Source organism: Anser brachyrhynchus (assembly GCF_964034855.1).
Source record: "Anser brachyrhynchus genome assembly, chromosome: 10".
NCBI classification, from domain to species: Eukaryota; Metazoa; Chordata; class Aves; order Anseriformes; family Anatidae; genus Anser; species Anser brachyrhynchus.
Genome location: NC_137705.1, coordinates 13,557,399 through 13,573,363, shown reverse-complemented (window position 1 = coordinate 13,573,363; position 15,965 = coordinate 13,557,399). Strand labels below are relative to the sequence as shown.

General features: G+C 35.4%; 1 protein-coding gene across 21 annotated transcripts in view; it reads left to right on the top strand.

The window, feature by feature from the left end:
• DOCK3 (dedicator of cytokinesis 3) overlaps positions 1-15,965 on the top strand; it is a 223,989-nt gene that overhangs the window by 77,873 nt on the left and 130,151 nt on the right. For 20 of the 21 annotated variants that reach the window (XM_080606288.1, XM_080606289.1, XM_080606295.1 and 17 more), the window contains 3 exons: positions 3,249-3,333; positions 9,648-9,689; positions 11,179-11,333. In XM_080606288.1, coding sequence (XP_080462414.1) covers positions 3,249-3,333; positions 9,648-9,689; positions 11,179-11,333 — 282 coding nt within the window. Of the gene's footprint in view, positions 1-3,248; positions 3,334-9,647; positions 9,690-11,178; positions 11,334-12,574; positions 12,649-15,965 lie in introns of those variants that run through there. The other variant, XM_080606293.1, reaches the window with a different exon arrangement.

The window sequence follows — 15,965 nt, the reverse complement described above, 5'->3', positions numbered from 1 at the left end:
AAAATTAAAGCCAGAGTCAGGGTAAAATGCAAATCTTTTGGAGCAAAGGGGAGTAGATCTTGAACACTCTCAGAAAGTGATAAATTCTCCCAATCTTTTCTTCAAGACTGGATGTGCCTCCTAAAAATGTATTTCAGTGAAATGACAGTCATTTCTGCAAGGATCTTGAAGGAACATTTGCTAGGACTTGTGGTTTAATGAATTCAAAATCATCTAGTATTCATATTTATAGTATATGAAAGCATTATAAATTAAGATCGTTCTTTGAAGCTGCCGTTAAAACCAAGGTGATTTTTTGTAGAAACACAGTCAACCTGAAGTGGAGTTGTGTGTTCATCCCTTTCAGTCTTACGTTTAGTTCATTCAGTCTTACATCAGGTAGCATTTTTTTCTATCAGTTTGTCTTGGCATTACTTGAGAGAAAAGTACCAGGAGATTTATTCAGGTGGTATATTTATTTATTTATTTTCTCCCAGAGAAAGTAAAATTAAATCTTAAGTTTTAAAGATTGCTGCATGGAAGAGAAGGAATATCTGCATGTCAGCAGGACTTGTCCTAGACATATGGTACCAAAAGATAGTTGACAGGCTTGGGAATTTTTTGTAGGTGTACTTGGGAAATATTTGTTAAAGTCAGTAGAGTGTTAAGGCAGAATAAAAAAAAAAGCAGAAGAATTTGCTTGTAAAAGAAATGTTGTGGAGAGAGGAACTGTCAAATAGACAAAATAGCACATTATCTAGTTTTTATGCATGCTGTGTTTTGCAGAAAAAATTCTTGGCAGCTGGTAGTCTTGTATTCTCAAGTACTTGATAATAGAGGGTGAAAGTGGGCCACTAACTGTCATTGTCATTGCAAACATTGTCAGTCCTCTGTGGACAAAAAATAAAAAATAAAAAAAAAATGATACAAATAAAATGTGTAAACCTGAACTTCAACTTAGACAGTATTAGTAGTAAAGGAAAAAATACCTTTATCTGCTGGGAGGAGGTATTGCACAGGATTAACATAGTATTAGAGAACGAGAATCTTCTGGCTGGAAATCCATGGTGTTAAAGGATTTAACTAAAAATAGGGCATCAGATAAGTTTCACGGGGATGCTGGTGCAGTTGTGTTGAACATTATTAAGTAGAAGATAATACCTTTGTCATGTGTTGGGTAATGAGTCCAAGCAGTTTGACCTTAGTTCTCTAGAGAGTTGAAATTATGAGACCAGAACAATATCAGGCTATGATTAGATGTGGCAATTTTATCCTGTAAATTTCTGACACTGCTTTGTAACTGCATAAGAACTGTAATGCATCGTTCTGTGTGTTTGATAACTTTATTAGGAATTTGTCATCATCCATATGTTGAGAAATTACTTCATATACTTTAAATGTGTGCATGTGTGTACACACACGTGAGTGGTATACTCTTTTAAAGGTGTTTTAGATATTCAGACTCAGGAAAGCTTCTGTAAATGAATGCGATGAGCATTAGCTTTAATTTGAAACACTTTGAAGTGGATCTTCTGCATACTACTATTTTGACCTGTAACCATTTCTGTTACATTTTTGGACTTCCTATACGTAGACTCCAATGGCAGCTGCAGTTGAGGATTACTTAATGCGTTCTCAATTTAATCTTTTTCATTTGGTAAACAGAAAGTAATTTTCAGCTTTACAGATGCAGTTTTCTGCTACTGGTCTAGGCTTAAAACAAAGTGTGTGAAAGGTATAAAATTATCACTTTCACAATTTAGCCCTAGAGTTTAGAAATTTCTATTTGGCATGAAAATTGAATTGAAGAAGGAAAAATGTTCTCTTTTCCACTGAAAATGTAATTGTTTTTGTTAAAGAACTAAGAATACAGAATTTCCCATTTGTCTGTACAATATTTGAATGGCAATTATAGTACTGCCTAACTTTTTGCCAGTAAGTGGACATGGGTTGAACTGTGTTTTTTGAGAGATGATGGTTTGGGGACATAATTAAAGCCTGATTAAGTAGAGTTTTTTAAAAATAAAAATAGGGACTTGGGAACTTAAGGGAAATGATTAAAAGCGCAGTGGTCAACAAAGGCATCAAGGGTTCATACAAACTACTGGCTCTTACTTGCTGTTATTTTAAGTTAATTGCTCAGAAAGAGATGCTGCATTGCCTGGAGGCTTCTGTTTATTGCACCGTACAACTATTCTGTGGTACCTGAGAGGTTTTTCAAATAAAAGTTTTCATTTGCCATCAGGAACAATGCAGTGCAGAATGTTTCTCTAAATATAAAATTAAATTGGATTTTGCTGTAGTTGTCTAGTTTGTGACAGAAGTGAAAGGGTAGTGTCCATAAGGGCACCTCTTCTGATTTTTTTTATTTTTTTTTAGATTATTAAGAAATTTCATATAAAATACGTGTAAATTAAATATCAAAGTTATGTAAGAATGAAAGGGGGGAAATGGTTCATTTGTGTGTTTCTTTAATTTTACTCCTAATGTGTGTAATTAGAATAGCTTTTTATTGTACCTGAGTGTTTTATGCCTCAGAGCCTGAGCAACTATAGAGCAAAAAAGAATTTCTTAACCAGCCATCCTTTTTGCACTAGTAGACCTTTTTTTAATAGTTAATGTATTTATATATTTGATCTAAGCTGAAATCCTATTTTAGTTTGGACTAATCAGAAGTGTGCAAATATTGTGTGCACTACAAATACCAATTAAAATTCCTTTTGGTATTTTTCTAGCTATTGCTCAAGAATTTATAAGAATGTTTATGTATCATGTTTCTATGTTGATAAAGTTGGGGGTTTAGTTGCATGAGCACCAGGATTTTCATTCAAAGCAACTTCCCAAAGCAAAGGATGTATTTGCACATTTGAATAGGGTCACTGATTGAACTTTTTTTCATTACGTATCGAAGAAACCTACCTAATTACTGCAGCAGAAATCAGAGTACTAACTTCACTTGCCTACTACATCTCCATGTATAAAATTAACAGGTTCTGGATACTGCATGAACATACTGGCCAAAATCCTCATGTAACACTACTTGCTATAGCTTCACTGAAGTCAGTGAACAACAAGGAACAAATTCAGTGTCTTTCGATTTATTTACATTTACTTTTATTTAGACAGCTTCTGTTTATTCATTAACAATTGCAAAAAGATTCAAACACAATTCAATATTTGTCTCCTTGTCCTTGAGTAAGTATATGTAGCAGGTGATTGTGGACGCTAATGCATTATACTTACCATTGTTCCTTCCTTCTCTTTTGCAGACATTTGGGCCTAGATTTAGTTCCTCGGAAGGACTTTGAGGTTGTGGATTCAGATCAGATCAGTGTTTCAGATCTTTATAAAATGGTAAGAAATCCATTAGAGATTCCTGTGAATTTTCACTTTGGGAGGGAAAGAAGAGGAAAAAACTCTTTTGTCTTACATATTATGTCTTGATTACAATAGCGTGGTAAGCTTTCCTTAGGCTTTTTTTCCATGTTTTTCATCTACACCCTTACCATGAGGATAGTCAGTGTCTCAAGTACCCTGAGTGCGTTTTAGGAAGAATGAACCAACTTTGTTTTGGAAGTGGCATGCTATATACAATTTAAATGCAATTTACAAAATAACCTGGTATGAAAAATAGAGAAACTAACTTTGAATGTTGTTTCTTTCTACTTTTTTTTCCTTAAATATATTTTTTCAGAAGTAGCAAAAGAAGTCATAAAAAGACATATCCATCAGACAGATAATGGAAATAATTTTAAACTTTGATCTTTGTTGCTAAAATCAATGTATTAGCATTAAATGAAGTAGCAATAATATTTTTTCACTATTCATATAATTTAAGAAAAATAGGTCTGGAAAATCTTAAAAGGTCATCCAGTCCATTCTTCCACATAATGTCAGGATCAACAGTCTCTGTCAGTTGTGACAATTTCTTCTGTTTCTAAAAATCTCCTGTGACTGAGAATCCACAGTCTACTACAGGCAGTCTTTGCAATTTGGTAATTTTATTAATAGTGAAAAGAAAATACATACTTTTGTTGTTGTTGAAGTATAAGCTTCACATCTTCCTGTTGTGTCCACAGTGAAAGATTACTCCCTGCCTGTTTGCACCACACTTTATGTACTTGAATACTGTTGTCCCATTTGGTCTTCTCTTCCTCAGGCAAGACAACTCCATTTATTTTTATTTTCCTTCAAAGGTCAGATTTTCTAGACCTCTGCTTCCCACATGTATTTTGTAGACATTATACAAGATAATCTGCTATTTGCCATATAATACCTGCCTTTTCCATTTATACTGTTGAATTCTGTCCGGTGGGAAATAGAAGGAAGCTTCGTAGTAGAACTGTCGTAATAGCTTGCAGATGTCTGTTCATTTGAAAGTGCCATGAACCAGGCAAATTACCCTGCAAGTTTTATTGACATACAATGAAGAAGTTTTAACAGGCTGCTGTTGGGTTACATGATTGTTAATTCAAACAACAGTTATTAACTTGCTGGTAGAGATAAAAATGTTCCTTACTGTAAGATCTAGTGTTAGTCAACCTACTTTCGTTGATTAAAACTTCCTGAGCCTGCAGTTCATCAGAAGTTGCGTGAGTCTAGAAAGTCCATGAGCCACTATCTGATTCTTTCAGGAGAGTCTGCAGATGTGGATAAAAAGAAAAATCTGCTTCTAGGATGTGCATAAATAATAAACATCTTGGCCCCGTTTCAAAGATTTTTGAGCTCACAGAAGATGGAAGGAGACTTGAATAAGTTACATAAAGCAGAACTAATTCTTGAACATTAAGGCCATCTGTGTTGTGTGGCAGTGTCCTTTAGAAACCATATCTGTTGCATTTTAGTAGAAATGTTGTTTTGTATTATTTATACCATATTACAACGGTTTTCATGGAAAGAAATAAAAATTGTGCTACGTAAGAGAAAACAAAACAACGACAACAAAGTACAGCACTCTACAGTACTGATTTATAAGTTTGTTCCTGATTTGCCATAGACTGAGGAGGGTTTGGTGCTATTACAGGAGAATTTTCCTTCACATAGAGTACAGAAATAACTATCAGTACAAAATTAAATTGGTAATGACTCAAAGAATACAAGTTAAGTTGCTAATGGGATTACTTTCTTACTCTGTGCTTCTTTCTGAAGGTGTTGTGTTGTTTTTGTTTTTATTCTGAATACTTGTAGTACAGCAAATAGCAAATGTTTAATTGTCAGAGTTGTCTGATTGCATCTACATCTTAGTCCTGAACAAAATGTCCATGGCAGTTTTCTGCTCAGATCTGTGCTGGTATTTAGAGCATGACCATTAGTTGGTTCACACTTCACTATTGCTTTAGTTTGTAGATTCAGGAAGACAGTGCTGTCTAATCACATCTAGTACATAGAAGGCAATTTCAGGAACCAAAACATCTGAGAACTTAGTATTTGCCTAACTTAAATTTTGTAGCGATTTAAGATTTTTTTTAACCCATAGAGAGAATTCTCTGTACTCCCAGCAAAATACTTAATGGATTATCAAATCAGCAATGAGGTTTTACATTTCAGAATAATCTTGTGGGAATAGTCATGAGAGCCCAATTACTTTTCCATATTTGCAGAATTGTAGAATGTTAAATGTACCATAGAAAATAGTCTCATATTAGCAGAAAAATAGATGAAGTAACCCTAGGCTTTCCCATCTGTGAGAAGAAATTGAAGCATTTTATACAGAGTCATTAGGCTCAGCATTACTTCCCCTGGTAAAATTTTCAATTTAAAAATTTTGTGCTTCTTTTTTAACTCCCATTTTACTTTGCTATACGTATTTGTGACTACTGTGTGAGGGTCGTACTCTTCATCTCTTTGTCAGAACTGTTGTGTTCTGAGGCCTTGTATATCCAGCTTCTCCAGATTAATCATTATGAAGCCAAATGTTAGTGGCTTCAGGACAAGCAGTCAGAAATTGTCTTTATTCTTGAAAGAAACCAAATCATTCATTACTTATGACGATATTTGTGATTTTAACTAATACAACCAAAAACCTTTTTTCTTACTTTCATTTTTTAATTTACAGTACTTTTGAAATGGTGAGATAATACGGTGTCAGAATTCTGCCCCAAAGCTCAGTGCTGGATTTGCCAGTAGATTGAAGCTGTCATTCATTAAGCAACACAAGTCCAGCAGAACGTCAGTAACCCTTGGACAGTACTTTTTAGTAAAAGGAGTTACAAGACAAATGTCTGGAGGTATTTTGAAGAATCAGAAATGTTCAAACCTGGCCATTAAGTATGTTTTGCTTTTCTATAGATGTATTGATTTGTGTACATGTGTTCAGGGAGAATTTAGGAGTTGCATGAAAAGCACAACTACTGGCTGTGTTACTGATAGGTTTAACGATTTCTCTCAACTATCTTAAAAAAAAAATTACCAGAGTTCCTAATTAAAAAGACAAGTTCAAAATTAATATGCTGCCATCACATCATAATTGGTTATGCTTTACTCTGAAAATGAGTTTGGTAAAAGTGAGTAGTTGTAAAACTTGAAAATAGAGGCTTCAGTTGCTCAGGTCTTTACTAGAAAAGGAAGCTAACCGAACACAGACTGGAGGAAGTTCCTAAAACCTCTCAGTGATTTCTTTGTTTATTCAGTGAAGCAGAGGACAGGTTTGTATATGTTTGATTCTAAGCCAGCTCTTAAGAAGTTGGTTATGAAGTTAGAAAGCAGTTTGAGGCTGACATGGTTGTGATGGGATTTACTTTTCAAGAATCATTAGGGAAGGAAGGAGGAAGCACAACAATAGAAAACCAGTATTTTGGTAGATAAGTGGAACGAAATCAAAAAATCCCAACTATTTCCAACAAGGAGGTAAGTAATAGTAAATGTGAACTTGTTCAGAATAAGCAATGTTAAGATGTTCCAATGTATTTCCAGAACAGAAATCCAGTGGGTAGAGGAAGAGCAGCTGATGCCACTGTTAGATTTTCATATAGAAAAATCTTTGGTTTTAATTGAAATTCTCCTAAGATCTTTAGTTCTAGATGAAATTTCTGTAAAGTAAGCACAAAGCTAATTAGTAAAACCCCATTGGAAAAAATAAAAAGTGAAGAATGGTTGTCAATAATTTGGTTAAATGGGGGGGGGGGGGGATGAATCTTGCTTGCTGCCCGAGTGCTCTTCCAACTTACATTAAGCTTGCTGTTAAACAGAACCCTGCCAGTCAATTCCCAGCCTATACCACAGAACTATTAGTCTGTCCAGGTGCAAGACTTTGCATTTGTCCTTGCTGAATTTCATGAGGTTCCTATTAGCTAATTCCTCTGGATTGCCTAGGTCCCTCTGAACAAAGGTAGCCTCCTTGAATACATTGATTACTTCCCTCAGTCTAGTGTCATCTGTGAATTTATTAGATCAGGTAGGTCTTAAGATGGACTCCTGACAATCCAAATGTGTTGGTTTTTGTTTTTACTGATACGCTTAGACCAGCCAGGTGTAACTTCACAACTTGGGTACAAGGATGCTGCAGAAGGCTGTATTGAAGGCCTTGCTAAGGTTAAGGTAGACATCATCCACTAGTCTTCTATCATCCAGAGATCTAGTCATTTTACCACAGAAAGCAATTAGGTTGATCAAGCATGATTTAACTTTGACAAATCCTTGTTGGCTGTTTTCAGTCACCTTCTGTTTCATGTGCCCAGAACTGGCTTCCAACGCATGCACTTTGGGAAAGGGTACGTGAAACTAAGCGGCTGTGTAGTAATCGTACAGAAACCAGGATACCTTGAGCAGTTTAAGTAACTGATCTTTTCTATGCCAAGTGCTTCTGAATGGTCACAGGTGACAAAGATTAAATAGGCAACCCAGCCAGCTAATCTAAGAGGGCTTTAACATTCTGAAGATGCTGCAGTAGAGAGACAGGCAATGGAGCTAGAGATTGTTTCTTCTGTTGGCAGTGTGAAAGAGGGCGTTTTTACAACTGTGCATGTAAACAGAAGTCAAAATAGGCCATTTAACTTTCCATCGTCTTGATTTAATCTCATTATGGAGATAATCTTTTGTGATAGCAAATTATATTTTTCTTCTGTGGGGAACAGTTTGGAAAAAGTGTTGATGAATACATGTTGTGGAATATCTTTTACTTTCTTCTCTTAAAGCTATGAGGTTATCAACAGATCATGCAGCTCCTACTAGATAGCGTGTATCTTTTTCCAGAATAAGATGTTGGGCATGTAATAGAGATAGCGGAGAATGAAAGGAATATGTATTAATGTGTGGTAGTGTTAATATTTCAGTTAATGTTAATGTTAAGATGAATATGCATGGGCAGGCATGGCGGAATCACTAATGATGCGCTTTTTAAAGCGCTCAGAAACCTTTTTAATTTGGATTAGTGTTTAAAGCTCCATTTGGAGATTAAATGGGTTCAGTAAGACTTGCAGTCCATTTTCTGATTATAACATTTCCTTTTAGTATTGGTGTGGTTTAACCCGGCCGGCAGCTAAGCCACCACACAGCCATTCGCTCACCCTCCCCCCTCCCCCTCTGGAATGGGGGAGAGAAATAGGAAAATGAAGCCTGTGGGTTGAGATAGAGACAGTTTATTAAGACAGAAAATAATAATAATAATAATAATGATGATGATAATAGTACTACTAATAATAATGTGTACGAAACAAGTGATGCACAATGCAATTGCTCACCACCCGCTGACTGATGCCTAGCCTATCCCCGAGCAGCCGGCCCCCCCACCCAGGCCAGCCACCCCTGTATATTGTTCAGCATGACGTCAGATGGTATGGAATACCCCTTTGGCCAGTTTGGGTCAGCTGTCCTGGGTCTGTCCCCTCCCAGCTCCTACTGCACCCCCAGCCTGCTCGCTGGCAGGACAGAGCAAGAAGCTGAAAAGTCCTTGACTTATTTCAGTTACAAATATTGCTTGGCCCTTAAAATAAATATCGCTGCTCTGCAACAATTAAAATATCAGTGTGTTATCAACACTCTTCCCATCCTAATCCAAAACATATCACCCTACCAGCTACTAGGAGGAAAATTAACTCTATCCTAGCTGAAACCAGGACAAGTATGAAGGGCTTTAAATACAGGATCATCCTCTGAGTTCCACTGGAGATGTAGCTCTCTATACTGACGCTTCCGTATAGGTGTTGGACAGCTGAAATTGTAGAAATGTTTTTAACTATATATCAGGATCTCATTTCCAGATCTGAGCAAACGTGTGGTTTTTTAATCATCTTTCTGTCTAGATGTCAGTTGTTTTTGTTTTTAAACAAATGCAGCTTTTCATGCACCAGCATACTGATGGTTGAGGACTTAGGTATCCCCTTATTTAGAAGGAGAATACATAAACTATGGAGTATATGGTGATGGACTTCTTAAAAAAAAATGCTTTTAGAATGTTGGAAGTTCTGTCTAGCTCGTGCAGCCATTTGTAATCAAAACTAAGGTAAATATCACCTGTAAAATCTATTAGTCTAACAAATGGCTTAATTGAAAGCCACTAGGAAACCTAGTGGTCTTGTGAGTAATGATACATTGTGGAGGGAAAAAAGACAGTGAAGAGTTGGTAATAAGCTTGAATGATCATATTTTTAAAATACAGTTTAATGCTACACAGATGTAAATATTTCTTACTCTCAAAAAGGCTTAAATTTTACTCTTCTGTATCTCCACAGCATTTGTCAAGTAGACACAGTGTCCAGCAGAGCACGTCACAGGTAAACACCACCTATATAAGAAGCTTTGTTCTCTTTAAGTCTTTGATAATGTATCTGTATATAAAGGTAGGATGGTGATTATTGGTTAAGTCACTACCCAAGTTCATCAAAAGATCCTCCAGAATAATTAACTTAAGCTCCTTCTTCGACTTCCGCGTAGGCCTCTTTTCCTCAGTTCTGAGTGTTCTGAATAGAAAAAGTTCTCAGTTGAGATCGCAAGCCTCTGTCTGCCCACGTGAGTCGTCTTTCTACCTGCTAACACATAGCTTAGGAGGCTTTTATTTCACGTATCCTTTCTGTAGTAATGTAATCCTTTATTGGTCTTGGAATCTGGGTCTAATCTTTACTAGAGAACTGTGCTTCCACAGGTACCAGTCTTTAAAGGATGAGGATTTACTTGGATTTAATTCAAAATCCAGAACAAAATTCATTTTAAGCTGTATTGTGAAAGCTAGTACAGATTTGGGTGGAAAGTATGAAAATATTAAGATTTTCTTTGTTAGCATCTACCTATCTAGCACATTCAGAGGAGACTAGCCCAGTGAACTTAGGTTATTCATGCAACCCATTTATTAAAATCAGCATACAATCGATAAAGTGGTACCAGAAGTAAAAAATAATTATTTCTAGTTAATACTCCTTTTTCTCCACCCCAGTTTTCACTGTTGTAAATATGTCTTGATATACTGAGTCAAAAATAAAAAGCTTTCTGCTATTTGACTTTACTGGTTGCTCATGTTATCAACCAATATCTACTAACAATGAGATTTTTTTGTTATATCTGCAGGGCTATTAGCCTCTAAGGCCTTGTTCTAAATGATAACCATAAATGAATTACAGCTGCTAAAAAGAAATAACATAAAAGTTATTCTTAAAAAATTGAGTAGAAGTCCATCTACTGAAAAAGGACATCATCAAGAATTACCATAACACTGTCTTACTAGAGCTCATTTGTCGTACCAAAGTCAAGACAATACTTGAGAAGCAGGGTTGATTTGGTTTACTTGAAAAAAATACACTTCAATTTTATAAACAGTACGTTTTTTACTTGATTTCATGGCTTCTCAGCTGTTCAAATTAAAAGTGGGGGAAAAAAAGAGGAAGAAAAACCTTGTCATTTGTCATAGAATCATTGACTCCTTCAGGTTGGAAAAGAGCTCTAAGATCACCTACTCCAACCTTTAATCTAGTACTAAATTCCACCACTAAACCATACTACCAAGTTCTACATCTATATGCTTCTTGAAGACCTCCAGGGATGGTGACGCAACCATTTTCCTGGGCAGCAGATTCCAATGCCATACAACCCTGTCAGTAAAGAAATTTCTCCTGATACCCAACATAAACCTCTCCTGGTCCAAGATGGGATGTATTTGAAATTAAGCTTTTACTTGATGGAGAAAGGAAAGCAAAGTTTAAGTTGAAATTAAGTCATTCATATCTCCTTTATTTGTGACAAAGTAAAATCACTTTCATTGTTTTTAATCAGGTGGATACAATTCGTCAGCGTCATGGAGAAGCTTGTCGTATGCCAGTGCCTCATCACTTCTTCCTCAGTCTAAAGAGCTTCACCTATAATACAATTGGAGAAGACACAGATGTCTTTTTTTCTTTGTATGATGTTCGAGAAGGCAAGCAGATCAGGTAGGACTTCATCATGTAATTAAAATGCTTTATAGGAAAAAAAAATTGTGAGCAAAGCACATGATTATTGGAGAAAAGCATGTGAGCTATTCTTGTGACACAACTGAAAGGACAACATTAAATCAGAAGCTGACAGTCCTGCAATGCATACATGAGAATATCAATAATGCTGATCATTGTGTATAGAATTTGTTGCTTACATATAACCAAAGTATTGAAGGTACAGAATAGTTGAGTTTTATTTAGGTTTCTGACTTGGTCTCTGCATATTACTGAAGGTCTTAGTGTTTAGTAGCTACATTTTTAGGGATGGTGTTTAAGAAATACCAATAATTGCAGGGTCATACCGTATCACTTTTGGAAGGAAGACTGCTGTGTGTTTGTGTGCTGAATTGAAGCTCTTGAGCTTTCATCCAGTCCTTGCTTTACAGGCATGTTACTATATCGCATATTTCCATCACTCTTACTAGCAACATAAATTGGGAAATTTGTATTCATCCTTATGTGTAGGCTAGACAACTGTGCTGCTAATTACCTTGAGGGTACTGATACTAATGTCAGCAAATATGAAATGTGCTGCATTTTTCCTTTGTAAATGTGTGTTCTGAAAACATCAGAACATATAGAAGAGTACTGCAGCATATATATTGTCTCAGAAATGAAGTGATCATAGCTTGTTTGTGGGGTTTTTTTGAGCTTTGATGAAAGCATGTCCTGACAATTGACATTGATGACTTCTGGTACTGTAGTCAAAACCGTCCTATATATTTCATCAAATGAGATTAGATTTGTCCCAAGCTGAGGAAAGAACCCCTAGAACATTCCTTCCTTTCTTGTGAAGAACATCATTCCGTCCAAGGAAGCTCAGAGTAGAAAGGTAGTGGATTTGTAGCTTTTCAGAATACAACCCTCTAAAAAGTGTTATATATTAGAAAGCTCTAGTGACTTGATTACATCTGTCACCATTTAGTTTGGCAACTTAAATATGGTTTTGTAGAATGTGGCAAGAATGTCTACTATGATGCTACATCATGCTTATTTCACCCCCAGTACCTGAGAAATGCTTGTTTTTATATAGGTAGGAGTATATGCCTATGATTCTTCTATGAGAGAATTAACAGAAAATATTGTTGAGAGGGAAAGATGAAAATGGCAAATGAAAACAAAACAAAAACCTATATCAAAAAGCAGTAAAATATCAAATTATTTAGATGAGGAAAGCTGCAGAAGAGAGGAAGGGACAAACTGCTGCCGTGATGGTGGAAGGCCTCAGAAACAGCTTCAAAAGATTAAGTCTTGGACTGCACTTTGCTTGGTATGTTAACATAGAGTGGGAAAATCTTGAGGGTTTTTGCCAGTGATAAAAAGAAAGTAATAGTTACAATGAGAAAAGGTGCAAAGGGATTCAGGCAGATTTAAATATATATAATAATGCTTTGATGTGCAAGCAGTTGTTATTACTTAGCTCTTCATATTATGCATCAATGAGCTGCTGTAGTAAAACCATTATTTTTATATTGTCTTATGTCCCAAAGAGGGGTGGTGAAGAAGTGTGTAATGAGGCTAGGCTCTATTTTAGAGAAGAAACTTAAAAGTAGAAAACAAAGACACTGCTACAAATTTAGAATGATGTGCTTATATCTGCTTTGGAAGATGAAGTCTCTTTCCTCTTTTGTGTGCCTCAGGAAATAGTACATTAAGGCGTGTTTGTTTTTTTTTAAAAAAAAAGAAAAGAAAAGCTACATTCTGCATTCTAAGTGAAATGAACAAATTGACTTTTCTTAAATGGTTTTGATCTTGATGAATTTCTTGTCCAAGCTTTTTCTCCTTTTATGCTGGAGATTGACTGGCTTTCAGTGTTATTGCTTTGGACACAGTAGTTTACAACCTCATTGATCCTGTTGGTTGCAATAGTTATTTTCAAGTCAGGTTAACTGAAGAAAAATTTAAACATTCCACTGTTTTTCAGTAGCTGAAGTAATAGTATGCACCAGTTATGGATTAGCAATCAGAAGACTGGAGCTAGAGTTGAAATACAATTTGAGATGTATTTTCTGCTTCTGAATACAAGTATGGTATTGTACAGCTAGTGATATGTGCTTTCTAAAAAGAAGCAGACAAAAGACAATGGTGGGGAAATACAGATATCGAGAACAATGCTGCTATCAGGGGTGTAAGACTTAGAGATTTTTGAAAAAGATTTTACTGTGACAAATTATAAAAACAAATACTTGTGAGTATATAGAACTGGATTAATAAACATCTGCCTCAATAACTTGTTTCAGTCCATACCAGAAACAACTTGTCGATTTGAGCATTAGATAATGGCTTAGACCAAAAGGGGCAAAAGTCTATTTGTATGTTTTAAAGTCTTTGGGAAATTTTATTGCAAAAGTTATTTTGTATTTTTACATACAAATACATTAGAAAAGCAACAAAACTTTAGTCCAAAACTTTAATACTTCAGCTTGTTTGTCATGTTGAATTTCAAGGGAAATGAGAAACTTCAGATAGTTTTGATTACAACCAACGGGAAGTACAACTCATTGTTTGAATTACCTTGGAATGAATGACCGTGAAATGATAGCTTATAATAACTAGAAAAGAAAGAAAATGTTAACATGAAGATGGTGAAATTCAATAAGGCAGGTGTTGATAAATATTTTTTTAAAAATGGTACAGAGGAAAGAAATTTGAGAGTTGTCACTTCCTTAAGACAATACAAAGAGCACAAGAAAATTATTCCATTGTAAAGGAAAGATGAAATATATGGCAAAAACAGAAAGTCTGTATTGTGTGTTCTTTGACATAGTCCGGTAGGAAGTATGAAAAAAGAAACTGATGAAACTGTACAAATGGGGATGGAAAAAGACAAAGTTGTAGAAAAATGCAATCAGCAAGGGACCTCAGTAGCAATGAAGAATAAGTCCATAACGCTTTTGTTGCAAAAAGGTTTGTTTTTTTTTAAATCAAGAAATAACAGATTAAAGGGGACATTAAGCTATCAGCAGATGTTATCAAGATAGGTGGAGTATATAATAGCTGTTTTGCCTCCATCTCCCTCAAAAGGTCAAGTGCAATCAGATGACAAATGCAAAAAGTTCTGGAACAAATAAACTAGTTATTACCACTTAGAAGCTCATAAGAAGAAAAGTAAAAGTCAACATAGATTTGTCAAGCAGAAGTCACATCAGAACACACTAATTTTACTCAATTATACGGGAGCTCACCTCAACAAAAAAGAAGCATTAGACTTAATATGGTAAAACAGGGAGATATAGGATTGATGAAACTACTGTGAAAGTGGAAAACTGGTGGAAAAACTTACCCAATGTTATCTGTGTTGGGAGGATGGATTTAATAAGTTCTGTTGTGTTTTTTTTAAAAAAAAAAAAAAAAACAGCAGGTTTTGGTGCAGCAGTATATTGATGGATGGAAAAAAAAAACTAGTTTATTAACAATAAACTAAATAATAGCTTATTTTAAAGTAGTGAGGCTTAGCTATCTTTACTACAGGTCTTTTTTATTAAAAATGCACAAAATTATGCATAACTTCAAAAATTACGCATTTAAAAACATGATAGAAATTTTGCTGAAAATAAACTTGAAGAATCCATTAAGTGTAAGAAAGGGTACCTATATTTCAGAATGATTTTTTTTCTTTATAAGGTTTATCTTTAAACAATTTTCATTCTGGCTACATCTTAAAACAGTCGAAGTTTCTAGCATATTTTCTGCTTCTTTTTTTTTAAATATTAAATGGTCTTTATCTCAGCCCGTGAGTTTTCTAACACTTGCCCTTCCGATTCTCTTCCCCCATCCCAATGGGGAGGGAGTGAGCAACTACGTGGTGCTTAACTGCCTGCTGGGGTTAAATCCCAACAAAGGTGAAGAAGGAGAGAAAGATATGCATGCACACATGGCTTCTGTGGGTATATTGGCAGTAAATGGAAAATGAAGGCAAACATGGCCCTGATGGACAAGTTGAATGTGGTCAGTAGCAGGCCCTTGCAGATTGTAGCCAGCAAACTGAGGGAAGTTACTCTGATTCTTTGGTTTTTGTAGGAGTAGGTATCCTATCTCGTTTCTCATCCCTGCAGATGGGTCAGTGAACTAGAGCTAGTCTGGAGCTCCTTTAAACTGAGGTGGGATTATTTCTGCCTAGCACACCTCTTTCAGAAATAATGGTTTAAGTATATGATGTGGCATGAAGAAAGGGCAGCTATGAATGGTGCCTCTTTTAGATAATGAATATTTCCAGTTTAAACAATTAAAGTAGTAGCAAAGATTGACTGTATTTTTAGATTAAAATTTACAGTGAAGATTGGCAGCTAAGAACATTATCAAAGGCATGGTAATGAAACTAAGATTTTTTTGTCATTGGTGTTTTTTTAATATGTTCATGAAGAAAGACATTGAAAGCACCTTCTTTGGCGTACATTGTGCAGAACTCAACAGTAATTTATTGCTCTTGTGACACCTGCCTTATAGCCTACTTTTCATTTACAAGATCATGTCCTCTTCACTGAGCACCATAGTGCACGTTATATTTTCTCCTTCCTGCTTATATGACTCATTATTAACACTTACTATTCTATTCTGTCTAGATCAAAAATCTATGTAGCTCTTTTT